The sequence below is a fragment of the Canis aureus genome, chromosome 5, assembly GCF_053574225.1.
Source record: "Canis aureus isolate CA01 chromosome 5, VMU_Caureus_v.1.0, whole genome shotgun sequence".
Lineage (NCBI taxonomy): Eukaryota > Metazoa > Chordata > Mammalia > Carnivora > Canidae > Canis > Canis aureus.
Genome location: NC_135615.1, coordinates 44,878,300 through 44,894,249, shown reverse-complemented (window position 1 = coordinate 44,894,249; position 15,950 = coordinate 44,878,300). Strand labels below are relative to the sequence as shown.

The 15,950-nt window shown below is 42.2% G+C and overlaps 1 protein-coding gene across 8 annotated transcripts in view; it reads left to right on the top strand.

The window, feature by feature from the left end:
* MIER3 (MIER family member 3) overlaps nt 1-15,950 on the top strand; it is a 76,304-nt gene that overhangs the window by 42,205 nt on the left and 18,149 nt on the right. For 5 of the 8 annotated variants that reach the window (XM_077897863.1, XM_077897862.1, XM_077897858.1 and 2 more), the window contains one exon: nt 7,766-7,911. In XM_077897863.1, the coding sequence (XP_077753989.1) occupies nt 7,813-7,911 (99 nt within the window). In that variant the 5' untranslated portion in view covers nt 7,766-7,812. Of the gene's footprint in view, nt 1-3,088; nt 3,208-3,721; nt 3,747-4,591; nt 4,617-7,765; nt 7,912-15,950 lie in introns of those variants that run through there. The other 3 variants (XM_077897860.1, XM_077897859.1, XM_077897864.1) reach the window with 2 other exon arrangements.

Genomic DNA, 15,950 nt, shown 5'->3' with positions numbered 1-15,950 from the left:
TATCTGAATATTCTTGTTCTTTTTCTCTGGTGTTAACTTCCTGGTCCTCATTTTTTATATTTACATTTTCTTATTTTATCTTATGTATCTTTTAATAAAATGTCTCAAAGTACACATTTGTAAACTTTTCTTGATTATTTCATTTAAGTTTTTATTTATTTAAAAAAATTTTTTTATGAGAGAGTGCATGAGCGGTGGGAGGAGCAGAGGGTGAGGCAGAGGAGAATCACAACTGAAGGGGTCCAGAGAGGAGAGTGCGATCCCACCACACCAAGGTCATCACCAAGGTTGGATGCTCAACCCACTGAGCCACCCAGGCTGATTTATTTCATTTCTAAAGATGGCTGGAGGATCTATTACATTTTGGTTCTCCTTAAAGGGTTACCATGGTTTCAGTTTTGAGTTTTCCTTCCTCTTGTTCCCATCCATGCCACATACAAGAATACAGTTACAGTACAAGCTTTTCAGAGACAAGGAATCTCATGGTGATCCTGTAGTGTTCAGCTTAGGATTTGTTTTCTCTATAATACCATCTGTTGTGTAGTGACAGGTTAATAAAAACAACAGTAAAAAGTAATGTTTTTATTCCACTCTATGGAACAAGGGGACTTTTTGTCTGTACCAACTCCTAGAAGTCTTGTCATCAAAAAAAAAGTGAAGATCCAGGTACGTACATAGACTTTACACACTTTATCATAAAAGGAATGTGTTATGTAAGACTGGGCAGTAAACTTTTTCTCTAGTGATTAGAAGGCGAGAAAATAGCTCTGCTTCCTTAAACTGAAAATTTAGCTTCACTATTTTTCTGTGAATCCTTATTTAATACCCTGGACTACATAAACTATGAGAATATAAACAGTCAAAATTATAAATACTTCTATGGAATCTTTACAGTTTATTAAAAAAAAAGAATCTGCAGAAACTCTACTAATTTCATGCAAGTGCATGCATGAGTCTCTATACTTCTTGGACGTGGCAATATGGCATCTAAGACTCCATTTATAGCTTGGATTAGCCACGTTTTGCTATGAAGAAAACATGTTTCCTAATGTTAAGTACAAGGCAGGCTGTTGGAGGCTCTTTCTTCATGATTCAGATCCCTGACTTGGTCTGTGGTGGCTCATGCTGTGGTCAAGCAGATCAGGGCACTGTTTAATGGCTCTGTCCACAGGGCATGCTCACTGCAACATTTCTAAAGTTAATCACTTGTGCTTAATTTCAAGCTGCCTTTTTTTTTTTTTTTTTAACTTTGAAAACTCTAAACGCCTCATTGAGGACAGTACATACAACGTGTGCCAAGCCTCTGGTTTCAAAGTTCAGCTTTGGCTGGACAAAAGGTCAAAAGATATCTTTCACAGCAGGGAAAGTGTAATTTTCCATGTCTTTACGATGTTTTGAAATGGTTGAAGTGATTTTTTCCCCAAAATTTCCATAAATAAATAACGTTTACCAGTGGAGTAATGTGAATTTTAAGATGCCTTCGCAAAAATGTTGACAGTAACTCTTTTCCCTCCAGTTTTCAGCCTCATTCTCTGTATGTTCTCTTGGAGGAGGGAATCAAAGGTGACCCCAGCATAAAAGCAGACTTGTCATGTTTCCATTAAAAGTATGGAGAGTTTTAGCTTCTATAAAGGTTCTCAACTTGTGAGCAAAAACCTCAGCTCCATCATTTAATATTACATGTTTTAGCAACAACTGGGAGAAAAGCTCTGAGAGCGTTCTCCTCTGCAAGTCTCTGTAGCATCTGCCACACTCGTCTGAGTATTTGCATCTGACATCTGACTTATCCATGGATCTTAAAGGAGACTTTTCCACATTTTTAAACTTTCTTTTCCATACGTAGTTATTTCCGGCTTTCTGCCTCAAGACCAAGTCCACTTGGCCCATTGACTTGAACTTGCGGGATTCATTTCTGTGGAGTACCCATGACTTGTTAGTGAATATTTCTGTGTACTTTGCTTAAAGTTGTTCAGCGTGGATATGGATCTGCCAGGAGTGAGTGTCTGACGGTATTTGGCTCACTGATGCTTTCTTTCTGTAGGCCTTTGATTCAGCAACCCTACTCCGAATTGAATGGTCTTTGGAATGTTAAGAGTCAGATCTCGATGGACTAGTAGGTATTATTCACATGAAAATGATTTTTGCGTAACTGAGATCTCATGTATTCTTGAACAAATTTAGATTTACCTCTCCCACTGGAAGAGCAAATGGCCAGAAGGCACCTGTTCCGAGTTAAGCCTCGTCCACTCTCTTCTCCACCCATGTGCTTGCCCATGGAACTTTTCTTTTTGATCCTAAGCAAACGTTCGGCCTTCTGGGACGGACGGAGACTCCATTCAGGGCCTCTGACAGACTATTTTGCTATCGAGTGTGCACCCCTGGGTCATGCTCTGGACTACTTAGTAATTAACAGCCCCTAGGAGTGTTCTAATTTTATGGGTGCGTGCGCAGTTTATGTTTTATGAGTGTCTCCTCTGAATCGTGCAAGTCTTTTCAAACGCTTTGCCTTGTTGATCCTTTGCCTGTTCTTCTGTACAGGCAAATACCACTTCCACGGGCCGGGCCAAGAGCCGGGGTATGCAGGTCTGCACCCCGCAGTCCTCAGATCCCTTGGGGGCGGGGCGCAAAGTGCCGGGTCGCCGTCCTCCGACTCGGGACGACCCTGCCGTCCGTCCGTCCGTCCGTCCGTCCTCCGAGGCGCTCCCGTCCAGCGGTCTCCTCCCGGGGGCGAGTCAGGCGAGCGGCCCCCCCGCGCCTGCGGCCGCCCCCTCCCCGCGGGCCGCAGCGTCCGGGGCTCGGTCCTCCGCGTCGGCCCCGCCGGCCCGGCCGTGGACGCGGGTCCGTCCCGTGCCCTAGTTTCCGTTCGTCCCCCACTTGCCTCCAGTTGGGCAGAACTTCGCGGCAGCGAGAGCGGCGGGCGGGCGGGCGCGGGAGCGCAGCGGGCGGCGGCGGCGAGCGCGGGGGCGGCGCGGGGCGCGGGCGCGGGCGCGGGCGGGGTGGGCGTGCGAGCGGGCCGGGGGCGTCGCGGGCCGCCCTGCCCTATAAGGGGCCGAGCCGCCGCCGCCGCCGGGCGGGTGCCGGGCGGACCGCGGCGGCGGCGGCGGCGGCGGCGGCGGCGGCGGCGGCGGCTGCGATTGGCTCAGGCGCCCCATCCGGGGACTGGGCTCGGCGCTGCTCGTTCGCCCTAAAGGTACCAATATGGCGGAGGTGAGCAGAGGAACCGGGCAGGAGCGGCCGGGCTGCGGCGGGCTGCGGCGGCCCCCCGTGGCCCGGCGCCGGCCTGGGGCGCCCGGGGCCCTTCCCGCGGGCCCGCGGGGGGCGCCGGGCGGGGCGGGGGCGGCGGGGCGGCGGCGGGCCGTGGCGGGGCCGGCCGGGGGGCGGGAGCGGGCGCGGGAGCGGGCTCCCTCCGGGACTAGGCCGCGGCGGCTCCGGCCCCGGCGCCGAGCCGGCTGCGCGGTGGGGCCGGACGGGAGGCGGCGCCCGGCGGCCGCGAGCCCGGGCCTGCGGACGGCGCGGCGCGGCGCCCCCGGGCAGCTGACGCGGCCGCCCGAGCCTCGGCGCCGCTCTCGGGGGCCGGGGTGGGTGGAAACCGCCCCCCCCCCCCCCGCGGCCGGATCGCCGCGCGCGGAGCGGGCTGCGCCGCTGTCCTGCGGGACGAGTGCGCGGGGCCCCGGCCGGCGGGTCCGGGCTGCGGCGCCCGCGAGCCTCGCGCCCCACTTTGCTCCGGGCTCCGAGGCGAGCGGCAGGTACGGCCGCCGGCTTCGCGGGGGGCGAGCGGGACTCCTCGCCCCGCAGCCCCGGGGGTGGGAAGGCGGCGGCCGGGACTCCGGACGTTACCCCGGGGGCTCGCGGTGGAAGGAGGCAGGGCGAGCGGCGCGGCCCGGGGCTGGTCCCCCGGGACCCGCGAGCTGGGGGGAGGGGGTGGCGCCGCTGCAGGAGCCCCTGGGGCCGGGGCTCGCCGGGGGCCTAGGGAGGGACCGAGCGCCCTGGAAGGAACCAGCATCTCTGGGACCGCGGGGCCGCGTCTCCGATTTCGGGAGGGAGAATGGGGGGTTTGCGCCTTGGCTTGGGGGCGGGTGTCCAGTTTCGAGCTGGCCTACGCTCAGGTCGGAGGACAGCCTCGGAATCGGGGCTGCCGGGCCCCCGAGCTTGGACTGGGTGCCGGGAGGACGCTGTCCTTCCAGGACAGGGTATCCCGCCGCGGGGCGCTGTTCGGGTCGGTGGGGAGCCGGGTGGGGTTCGGGGGACTCGCGGGATGCCGGCGGCCGGGGACCGACGCCGTGAGCCGGCCGCTCGGGGTTCTGCTTCTCCGCCTTGTAACTTGCGGAGCTCGGAGGGGCGGCTCGGAGTTGCCTGCTAGACTCTGGGCTTCGCCCCGGGGCTGCGAGTCTGTGCGCGGGGGACCCGGGGAGGAAGGCGAGGCGGCCAAGAGGGGCCCGAAGGGGGCCGGGAGCGATTGGAGCGGAGCTGCGTCTCGGACTTTTGGCAGCGGCCGAGCAGCCCTGCGCTCCGCCTCCTCTGCGCCCTGTTGCCGGCGCTGCCTCTTCCCCGGGCTGCGCGATCTAACCGCACGTTTTCTTCTCTCTCCTAGGCTTCTTTTGGAAGTTCGAGCCCAGGTCTGTCCTATTTTCTTACCTCTTCAGTGGGTCCCAAAGGATAATGGGGAGCTCAGAGATCTATTGCCAGAGGTTTTCGTGCGCGCGCGTGCGCGCACACACACACACACACACACACACACACACAAATTGGTCCTGCGAATTTTGCATCATTTGTTTTTAAGTTTCAACGTACATTTTGGTAATGCAGTTGTTTGAGGAAGGAACAAGTTATACTTTTCTCTCTCTCTCTCTTTTTTCTTGCATGTTGAAGAAAAAAAAAAACAAACCTTGTTACCAAGCTGCCAACAGACAAGTGTTCTTTTTTAAGTCATATATCTTTAATTATCATATATCCTTTTTTTCTCCAAGCCTGAAACAGTTAATCCCAAATTAACTTTCCACTAACTTTCGCAGGTCAGTTGAGATTTCAATTTTTTTTTTTTTTTTTGAGAAATCAACTCTTTAATTTGTTGAAACTTTGGGATTACTTGTATTACTTATTAACTAACCATGACTCCTCGTCTCTCCTTATTTTTGTCTTCTACCTTTTTCATAATTGAGGAATGACTATAGGTTGTATTAAACTTGGAACTTGAGGGTTAGGTAAAAGCTACCTTAAAAGAAACAGGATTTTCAAGTTTGTCACAAAAAAAGTGGTAATACAGAATTTTTGAGGTGACCCATCCTTAGATCATCTAGTAGGGTTTAACCTTTTTTAAATGGGAAAGACTGTCAGGTTCTGATGAAAGCAAGGGATCATCTCCTGAATTCTCCACGTGTGCATAATTGCATACAGTTTGGGGTTTCTGGCACCCCTGAATCCCATCATGGACAGGTCAGCTTTGTTTCAATTTCTGACCCTCTTTCCAGCCCTTTTTTGGCTGCCTCTTTTCCCTCTAATAGTCTCCAGGAAAAGTACCTCTGAACTACTCCAAGTCCTTTATTTTACACTTGAGAAAACTTTTGAATAACTCTAGTGAGAATCACCTAGTTAATAGAGCCTGGAAAAGCTTCCAAATCTTCCCTTACAACATGTTGCCTTAGAGTGAACAGCCCATTTCCCTGCATATTACTTTGTGTATTTAGTTGACTTTTAAGATCTCACTTGATTATCTTTCAAGGTATTATAAAATAATCATTAAGCAGAAGAAATCTGTGGTTATTTTTTAAGTAGCTGTTTACATCTTTACATTTAAAAAAACTGTTTTAAAAAGTTTTTATAATTTTGAGACAAACATTTCTTTGTCATAACTGATTTCAGGAAGAGAATATTTATATACATGATGCCAAACATCTGGATGATAATGGAATTTTTCCATTTTGCATCACTGTCTGCTTTTAAGAAGTTGCAATCTAAAGAGCAAGAAGACAGTGTAGTTTTGGTGTTTAAACAAACTTTTATAACCTGTTTCTAATCATGTAGCCAATTTTAAAGAAAATTTTAGAGCTTAGAAGAGGCTCTTGAGGTCATCTAAGCCAACACTAATCATTTTACAAATGAAAAACTGGACCTGGGCCCAGAAAGTTTAAATGACTCGCCTCAGGTCTCAGCAAGCCAGGGACAAAGCCAGGAGTAGACCCTCAGGCCCTTTGATTTCTGGCCCTTTACTGAATACCTTCCATTTTAAGAGAGAAGAGCACTGTGACCAGTGATGTGGGGATTACAAAAAAAGGACAGAGAGAGCTCTGCCCTCAAAGAGGTGGAAAAGCTACCATCTGTTTCATCCCTGACACTTTGTATACCGCACAGGTTTCCAGGAATTCCTCAAAATAGGAAATCGATAATGGTGGATGTTCTGCTTTTGAGCTCTTTAATAAATATTCATCTTTCTCCTTAAAATTAAGTTAAACCATCTGTACTTCAACAGGTTTTGAAATACACAGATAATATCTTTCAATGTTAAAAAAATAAAGTAATGTAAGCTTCCTAAGGAATTGAGTTCCACAGAGAAATTGTGTTATTTTTAAGACTAATGATTAGAGTTCTCCAAACTCAGAATCAAAATCTTTGAATTATGTCTGTGTGGTTTTGTTTTTTGTTTTTTTTTTATAGTGAAAAATCTTTGGTGTAGATTAGTGTTTTGGTAATGATCTCATACTGTCCTTAAATGTTTGAAATTTAAGATGTTAAATAGCTTTACTTAAAAAAAAAAAAAACCTTTTTATGTTAAAAAGTTTTTAAAAAGTGCGACCTTCTACCTCTTGCTTTCACTACACCAAGATTCTGGTACCTCTTTGTTTTCCTGCTCTGAGAGTTAATGGTCTAATTGAATTAGATACTAGAGTAAAATGGAGAAAATTCCATTTTTTCATAAATTCGATTTCATTATCTTGGCATTATGAATCTTACTCATTTCTCAGCTTGGTTTTCAGCATATTCTGGTGACTTCACATTTGCCATTAAAAAGCATTATGATTTTATAAACCAGTATGAATTGGCCAAAACACCTTGTAACAGGTTACATCTTTCAAAAACCTGTAGATATGATTTTTAGTATTTCCTTCACAGAATCTTAAAAACTAATTGCTTTATTAGTAGTCTAAAGAAAAGTATGCTCTTATAGTTTAATGCCTGTGTGGAGAGCTTGAAATACAGTTATGGACATGAAAAATGACATAGACCTTTAGAGACTGATTTGCTGTATAGCTGCTTCACAAAAACTTGTGTTTTTCTATGAACCAGATTTCTGTTGGGTTTTATACCTTTGAGGGTTATAAGTTGAGTGAAATTTATATATTTTCTTTGCCTGAAGTATTGAGCCTTATGGTAAAACAGATTCTTGTGAAATCTTCCATTCATAATTCTTCTGTCATTTTTCTCTTGCTTTTTGGACAAATGCATTAAGCTAACTGACAAACAGGTTTGAGCTTTAAAACATTTTTTTAGTATTTCTCCTAAATGGAGTCATTTTGCTGGCATTATAAGTCTTGTTCTCATGGACTGGACTTCTTATTAAAGTGTTTTTAAATTACTCTGCCTTGTTCTTTTGCTGATTTAGATACCTTTTCAGAACTGTATGGTCTTTATAACCTGTTAAGTATATAGTAAATGCATTTAATAAAGCTCACACATAAACATTAAAAGGAACTGGCAGAAGAACACAAATTATTTTCTCTTGTAAGTAACGTTGTGAATGTGTAAAGTGATTCAGTTTGTTTCATTCCAGTTGGGTCTTTGTCTTCTGAGGATCATGATTTTGACCCCACTGCTGAGATGTTGGTCCATGACTATGATGATGAAAGAACTCTTGAAGAAGAGGAAATGATGGATGAGGGTAAAAACTTCAGTTCTGAAATTGAAGACTTAGAAAAGGTAAAGGATTTAACTTTCATATTTTAATAGCAAACTCATAGTAAAGATTTTGAAATTCTGTTATAAGTTATTTTACAATCTATCTGAAATAAAAATAGAATCTGCATCTTTGTGTTTGACTTAACTTTCAGTCACTGATTTTCTCATTATTTTGAAGGAAAGCCTAATAGATGAGTAGATTTTCATTTGACTTTTCAGAATTATTTTCTATCTCTTAATCTGATTTTTAAGTTTTTGAAGCACAGTGAAGTACATCTGGTCATCTTACAGGTGAGAATAATGAGATAGAGAGACCTGTGGGCCCTAAACTTGCTTCTGAATGGTAGCCCAGCCCAGCGCATTATACCACACTGTTCTACTGGGGAGTCACACTTGAGTTTAATTAAACACTGCAGTAGACACAGGGAGAAGTCTTTTCCTTTAAATAACTTGTACTGTGGTAGAGTACTAAAAGAACATTGAAAAAGTTTTACTCTATTTTTAATTGTAAAGTAATAATGTCCCATTTTCTACCCCTCATTTTTTAAAAAATTGACAAGAGTAAATGTAATTTATAATTTCTTAAACCCCAAATCATTGTAAATGGAAATGAACAGGATTTTTAAACACATATTTATATCAGGACTACAGAGAGAGGTCTCCATAGGGATCACTTGAAAAAATGTAGGCTTATACTTATCTATAAATTAACCTTATTTGCACATTTCTGATCAGCCCAGAGTAACAAAAGCTTTCAGGAATAATATTGAATTAGATTAATCCTTTGAGTTTTTATACCTCTTTTTCTTGAAGAAGACAGGACACATTCTTACATAGTCTCTTCTGTTGTCCTTGTGAGGCAGAGATGAGTTTTTACTGTATTTCTCCCTTCATGTTAATAGACAGGGAAATAGAGGCATTCTTCAGGATCTAGACCCCAGGTCTACCAGGCTTACTCTGGTAGACCTGATTCCTAATTTTGGCAAATTAATCCAACACAATTGCTATTAGATTTAATCATTAAAAAACAAACAAACAAACCGAAACCAGCTTATAGTCAAATAGATTTGGGAATATAGAGATAAAATGGTTGGAAAATAAGAAGAAAAACTTTGGGTATTGCTCCTTTAAGGGGTGATGATAAAATGTTGCTTTTTGATAAGATTCCCAAGAGTCTTGAGCTCTGCCTTGGCTTTATTCAGGCACTTCCTTCCTACCTCTTATGAATGGGTAACCATTCATAACAGAGAATTACAAGCAGATTGCAAAAATGAGCAATTTGAAAATGTGTCTGAGCTCTAGAAGCTTACAGTTTAAAGTAGAGTGACAAAAGGGAACAAAGATTTTTCATATGATACGTTAACTGTATATGGAGGCAGTAAGCGATGAGAGCTATGGGAGAAAGGATGTATATAGTAAATGGTATTTAGCCTAGTGTGAAAGTTCATGGAAGGCTTCTTAGAATAGACACTTCTCTCCTGTATTTTTTTTTTTAAGACTTTATTTATTTATTTGAAAGTCTGGGAGAGCACAAACAAGAGAGGCAGAAGGAGAAGCTGAATCCCCCTGAGCAGGGAGCCCGATGTGGGACTCAATCCTGGGACTCTGGGATCATGACCCTAGCCAAAGGGAGATGCTTAACTGACTGAGCCACCCAGGCACCCTCTTCTGCACATTTATAAGTCAGAAGACCACCCTGGGCCCATGGCAAAAGTTTCAGGTGGTCTCATAAGGCCCCTGCCTTGATTACGTGTTTGTTGTTAAACATAGGGAGACAGCATAGTTACAACATGAAATAAGAAAATGGTATAAATGAACTGGACTGCATTTTAGACATGCAAATAGCTGTTTTGTCAGTAAAATAAGAACTTAAAATTTCATTTAATGTGTTAACTCAGTTACTACTTGAGTATGTAATCTGGTTGAGATTTTTATGGGCTGGTAAGATTTTTATTTTTCAGACTTGTAGGTTTCTAGAGATTGTAGTAATAGCTACTTTAACCTGTATTTAGTGGAGGTTTTTTTTTTTTTTTTTTAGTGGTGTTTTTAAAGATTTTATTTAATAGAGCATAGAGCACATGAGTGGAGTGGGGGTACGGTGGGTGGGCAGTAGGGGCAGAGGGAAGCAGAGGTCCCGTTGAGGACCTTGGGATTGAGTCTTGAGCTAAAGTCAGGTGCTTAATTGACTGAACCACCCAGATGCCCCTGCTTAGTGTTTTTTTTTTTTTTTTTTTTTTTTAAGATTTTATTTATTCATGAGAGACACAGAGGGGCAGAGACATAGTCAGGGGGAGAAGGACTTGATCCCAGGACGCCGGGATCATGACTTGAGCTGAAGGCAGATGCTTAACCACTGATCTACCCAGGTGCCCCTTGTTTAGTAGGTTTTAAAAGGACATTGGGAAAGATCTAGAGAAATAATGAACAGTAAAGAATTCTCAGCTATTAACAAAAATACCTAGTCCTATTGCTATGATTTTCATTTTGTTTAATAAACGCTGGTAATTAGGGGTGTTTGGGTGGCTCAGTTGGTTAGGTGTCTGCCTTAAGCTTGGGTTGTGGTCTCAGGGTCCTGGCATTGAGCCCCACATCAGGCTCCCTGCTCAGCAGGGAGTCTGCTTCTCCCTCTCCTTCTGTGATCTCTCTTGTTTTTACTCTCTCAAATAAATAATCTTTAAAAAAAAAAAGAGTAAAGATCGTTTATAGAAGAAATTTAAAATTATTTCTAAAATTATTTCTATATCATTTAATGTACTCTGTTAATCTTTTATTATTAGAACATTGATTTAGGAATTCATACATGTTCACAGTCTTAGGGACTTGATGTTAATATTTGTTTTTAGAAATTATTATGTGTTTATACTCATAATAAATAAATATGGCGTGTGTTTTAGTGCTTACAAATTTTTAGTACATTATGTATTGTGGAAAATAAGAGGTAAAAAAACAGTTTTTGTATAGTAGTATTTTGGTGTAGAGAATACATTATGTGACTAGATTATGTTATTAACTGTATAAAATAAGATTTATGTCCTGTCTTTCTATATTTTAGTTTATTTATGTTACTGTTTCCTGAGGCTTTAATTACTAGTCTAGAGCTATAACTTTTAGGGAAGTTCTTTACAATAATAGGTAGATTTCTCCCTTGATATTCATTGTGAAATAAGAAAGTAAAAATCATCTTTTCTACCATTTACACTTTAGTATAGATCCTTCCTGTTTTGTGAGTTTTTTTAAAAATTAAGTTTTTAAAACTATGTGTATACTGTTTCTCAATGCGTATTTTAAGATATCAGACTGGTGTTATGTGAAATTGACCTATACTTAGACAATTTCTTTTCATCAGTCCAGGAATACCATTAGGTGTATCAGATGAGTATTAGCATTATTTCCTTGGTTAAGAAGTCTTGTTGATTGTGAAATGTATGGTATATTTAGAAATAATATAGATAGGGGCAGGGAGGAACAGTACTGTGGGAAATCTATACATTGGTAATCTAATGCATCCCAATTTCTGGTATGTGAAGTTATGCATCATAGGATCAAGGAAATTTTGAGGCTTTTCTATTTACAGATGAAGAAATGGAGGTGGGAGGGGTTAGGTGATTTGACTATGGTAGTGGATAGCAGTTAATGAGTCCTCTGCCTCTAGATTTTGTGTTCTTCCTGATATAAAACTTTTGAGTGAGAAAATAGTTCATTTATAAGTGTGACTAGACTCAGATATGCCCCTTAAAATTAAAATAGGGTCAACATAATACCTGAGAAAAAGAAGAGAAAAATCTTTGTACCTGGAATAAGATGCTGGATCAAACTTCTAAGCTGATCTAGCCACCGCAGATCTCAGAGACAGATTTACTCATTCGATTTTGAAAAAACTTCTTTTATGCTTCATAGGACTTAAGGCCTTTATTAATAGGTCTAATAGAAGTTTCATTTGTGAAGTGCTTCAGAGATTGGATTCATCTTTTCTAGTTTTGCTATACAAGTTTTAGTACAAATAATTTGTTTTAGCATCAGCTCCCATTAGGTAACTAGTGTCATTCCTTAAATGTGTTGATAAAGTTCTACTAGGGTAGTCACCTGCTTCCTCAACAGATGATCCTACTTGTGTCTTTATAGAGAAAGTAAGGTTTTCTTTTTTTTTTTGAAAGTAAGGTTTTCATGAGTAACTACCTAGAATCTCCTGTGTGCCCCATACGTACAAACTTGATTTTTATATTCATTCTTTCTGTACAGTTCCAAGAGTATATGCCACATCCTAGGCTGACTCTTAATTCCATCCCTGTCTGTTCTTTCCACTTATCTTTTTATTTCAGCATAGAAAATCCCACTCATACGTTTTGTTTCCTAAATTTGGAAGAGATTCTTTGAACCCTGTATTGCCCTTAGTGAGTCTCCTTTTATAGTGTATGTACTTTCTCCCTTTCATTGATTCAGCTTTGGTTCTCCTAGTAGGCTGTAGGGTCACCAATAATTCCTGCTTGACAGGTACAGAGAATTCCTGTCTCTCTTTATTTTGCTTGATTTCTCTTTGATATTTGACCTAAGTGACTATATCCCTGGTCTCTCCACACTTGATTCTTCCTTAGCTTATGTAATTCTGCTTTCTTTTAGTTCTCTGGTATCTCCCTCTGTTGTGTTTATGGGCTTTTCTTTCTTTGCCTATGTTCTAATTGATGGCATTCCCCTGGTTTCTATCTTCTGTCTTCTCATTCTATATGCCTTTTCTGGATGATCGTATTCAAGGCCATTGGTTTGGCTTCTGCCTTGAATTATCATTTCTGCCATGCTCTCCACCCTCAAGTTTATCTATCTGATATCTCTGCCTCATAACGGTGCTATAAGTGTTTAGCCTTCCAGGCCAGATACAGGCAATCCATTTAGACTCCTCCATCACTTTTATTCACTTTATCAAGTAGGTCAAGAAAAACATTCTTTTTTTTTTTTCTTAATTTTGCTCAGATAATTCCCTTCCTTAGTTGAGGCTGTCATTCTTCTATTTCCCCTAGAATGTTACTTTCAAAATGCATATTATGCCTAAAATTTTCCAGATATATCCTATTGCCTGTAGGGTAATATATCTAGAAGTACTTCTAAGAAAGCATATATTCCCTTTTCTTTTTTGTCTACCTTCCCACTTTCTTTGGCTTTTAGATACATCTAGATGCTAACGAATGCCAGATTTATATCTTTAGCTCAGCCTGATCCTCTGAGTACCAGGCTGCTGGCCAACCTGACTCTTCTACTTAGGTGGTTCATAGTCCTTTCAAACTTGGGTCTTCCTACAGAATTCTTAATTTTTTTCCTTCAGAAGCCTTTCCTTTGGTCCTTTCTGTCTCAGTAAAAGTTACCACTGTTTATGGAGTTGCTCATATTGAAATCTGGAGAGACCTCATTCTGTCCCCCTTTCACTCCTATATCCAGGAACCCATTTGATTCCACTTTAGAATATATATCATCTATTTACATGTCTCCATGTTTATATCACTACCTTATTTCATCATGAGACCCTTAAGTGGTCTCCCTGCTCTTTTCTTGTCTCTCCACCTCTTCAGATTTTTCTTTAGGTAGCTGCCCAACATTTAAGAAGAAGTAAAGTCATGGCACTCCCCCCCCTCCCCCCCCCCCGCCCCCCGCCACTTGTGTTTTTAGTCTCCATTCACTTCCCATTGCCCTGGGAGTAAGGAGCACTCTCTGTCTTCCCTTTGACCCTGTGAAAGTAAACTCTCTATATTACTCTGTTTTTCAGGACCCTATGTGTTTCCTTTGCATTCATTTAATTGGCAGTTTTGTTTTTTGTGTATTGTCATTATTTGTCGTCCCCCCCCCCCCCACCACCGCCCCCGACTGTATGTAGCAGAAGGGTAAGACCTATTTTTCAACCTGGCACTTGGCACAGTGGCCTACTGGCACCCAGTAACTGCTCAGTCAGTGTTTCTGTGACACTCCACAAGTCCCTGGTACACAGCCCTCATCTGTCAAATGCTTATTCATCTTTCAAGACTTAGCTCAGTCTTTGCACCCTTTGTGGCACCTCCTACCCTCATGCATGCCTTTATTCTAGAGTGTAGTTCTTCCCTTCTCTGTACCTACAAATGTATACTACCATTTCCAGAATTAATGATTGCAACCAACACATTGTATTATAGTTGTTAACTTCCCAGTTTCTTCCATCAAGACTGAACTCATTGAGAACAGGGATTTTTCTATAGATTTCTTTTCTGTATCCACAGCTAGCAACCTCTGCACAATACCTAAAACCCAGTAAATGTTTGATGGAAAGGTGGGCTATTAGGGTATAATGCGTGAGAATTGACATCTCCTCAGCTCATGGACCATGAGGTTTTGAAGAAATACTACAAACAGGTGGTTTGCAAAAGCTGCAACCTAATCTCTTCTTAGAACCAGTATGAGCCACAGGGAGTGGGCTGCATGGAATCTGCAAGGAGCAGGTTTAGAGAGACTCAGAATCTGGTTGTGGGTACATTTGAGGGGTTCTGTACTTTGATTTGGAAGAAGAATAATTCACGAGGTTTCCCCATGGCATGGGCAAACTTCTGGCCATCCTGACCATCCCAGCTCCATTTGTGCTGACTCCATGCTACCAAAGCAGCTTTTTAACTGATTTCAATCCCAAGCTGAAAGGATTTCATGAGTGACATGATTGGTATGGTCACTGGAAAGCCACATGTCTCCTACTGCAAATTTACAAAGTCACATTCTGTCATAAACCTTATTCTAAGTTCATTTAGCATGGATCTCTTTTAATCAGGCACAGTGTAAAATAAAAGTTCTAGACCTGTAAGGGTGAAGGCCAGAATCTTGGGCAACTCTAGGGCCTGAATATCCTGTGGGCCCTGGTGAGCAACCACTGGCTTTCTAGAAATCATCACTGGCTTATTTCAGCTCACTTTGTGATCAGCTGAGGGCATATTTTACATACTCTGCTTTACCACTTTCATGCTTTTGATTCATGACTTAGGCATTTCATCTTAAAGGGGAAACTAAACCCATAAGCAACCTTAATGAATTTTTTCATAGATGAGCATAAACATCTTTAAAACATAGAGCAAATTGAGTAGTCTATAGATATGTTATTTTGTATTTATATATCGGAATAATTGTAAATGGTTGTATACACTTTAATAGTTGAATTAAGATATTTTTAAAAAGAAAATACACAACTTATTTTCAGATTAATTAGTTGGGGGAAAAGGGTGGCCAAAATGTGGCCTCGCGTAGGTAAAACACAGGAAGCATTGCAGCCAGAGTTTGTAGTTTTATCAAAGTATTGCTGCCATTAAGTGAACTGGTGGTACTGGGGTTTGAACCCAGAATTAAGCTTCTGTCACTTGTAAGATGGTGGTATTGATACAGACTTCAGTAAGTGGTTTTGGAGGAGAAACCTAAAACAGTTGTACAGAATAGAGATATGGTACTAGTATATAAAGGATAATTTTGAACAGTAATATATAAATAATTGTTGGTGTTAGTGATTGCTCAGCAGTGGTTGCCCTTCAGATATCATCTCATCAACATGAAGATAAACTAAGTGGTCAACTGTTAATTGTAAGGAAACAAGCTGAAAATTACGTGAAGTTATTGATTGATTAATTGTAAATTCTTTCACGGAAAATCTTTATACTAATGTGAATGCTAAAAAAAAAAGATCACTAAAGCAAATATTTGAGGAATTTTTTAAAGAGTGAAATGATAACTAGAAATAAAAATGAAGATGTTAATTGTTAGGCTTTTGTTAATATATTAATAATAGCCCTAGGGGGATCCCTGGGTGGCTCAGCGGTTTAGCGCCTGCCTTCGGCCCAGGGCGTGATCCTGGGGTCCTGGGATTGAGTCCCACATCGGACTCCCTGCATGGATCCTGCTTCTCCCCCTGCCTGTGTCTCTGCCTCTCTCCCTTTGTCTCTCATAAATAAATAAATAAAATCTTTAAAAAAAAAATAATAGTCCTAAGTGTTTAACCCTATTTTCTAGCAGTAGTACAAAAAGAAAAACTAAAACTGGGCTTTGATTTGATACTGCAGTTTTGATAATGT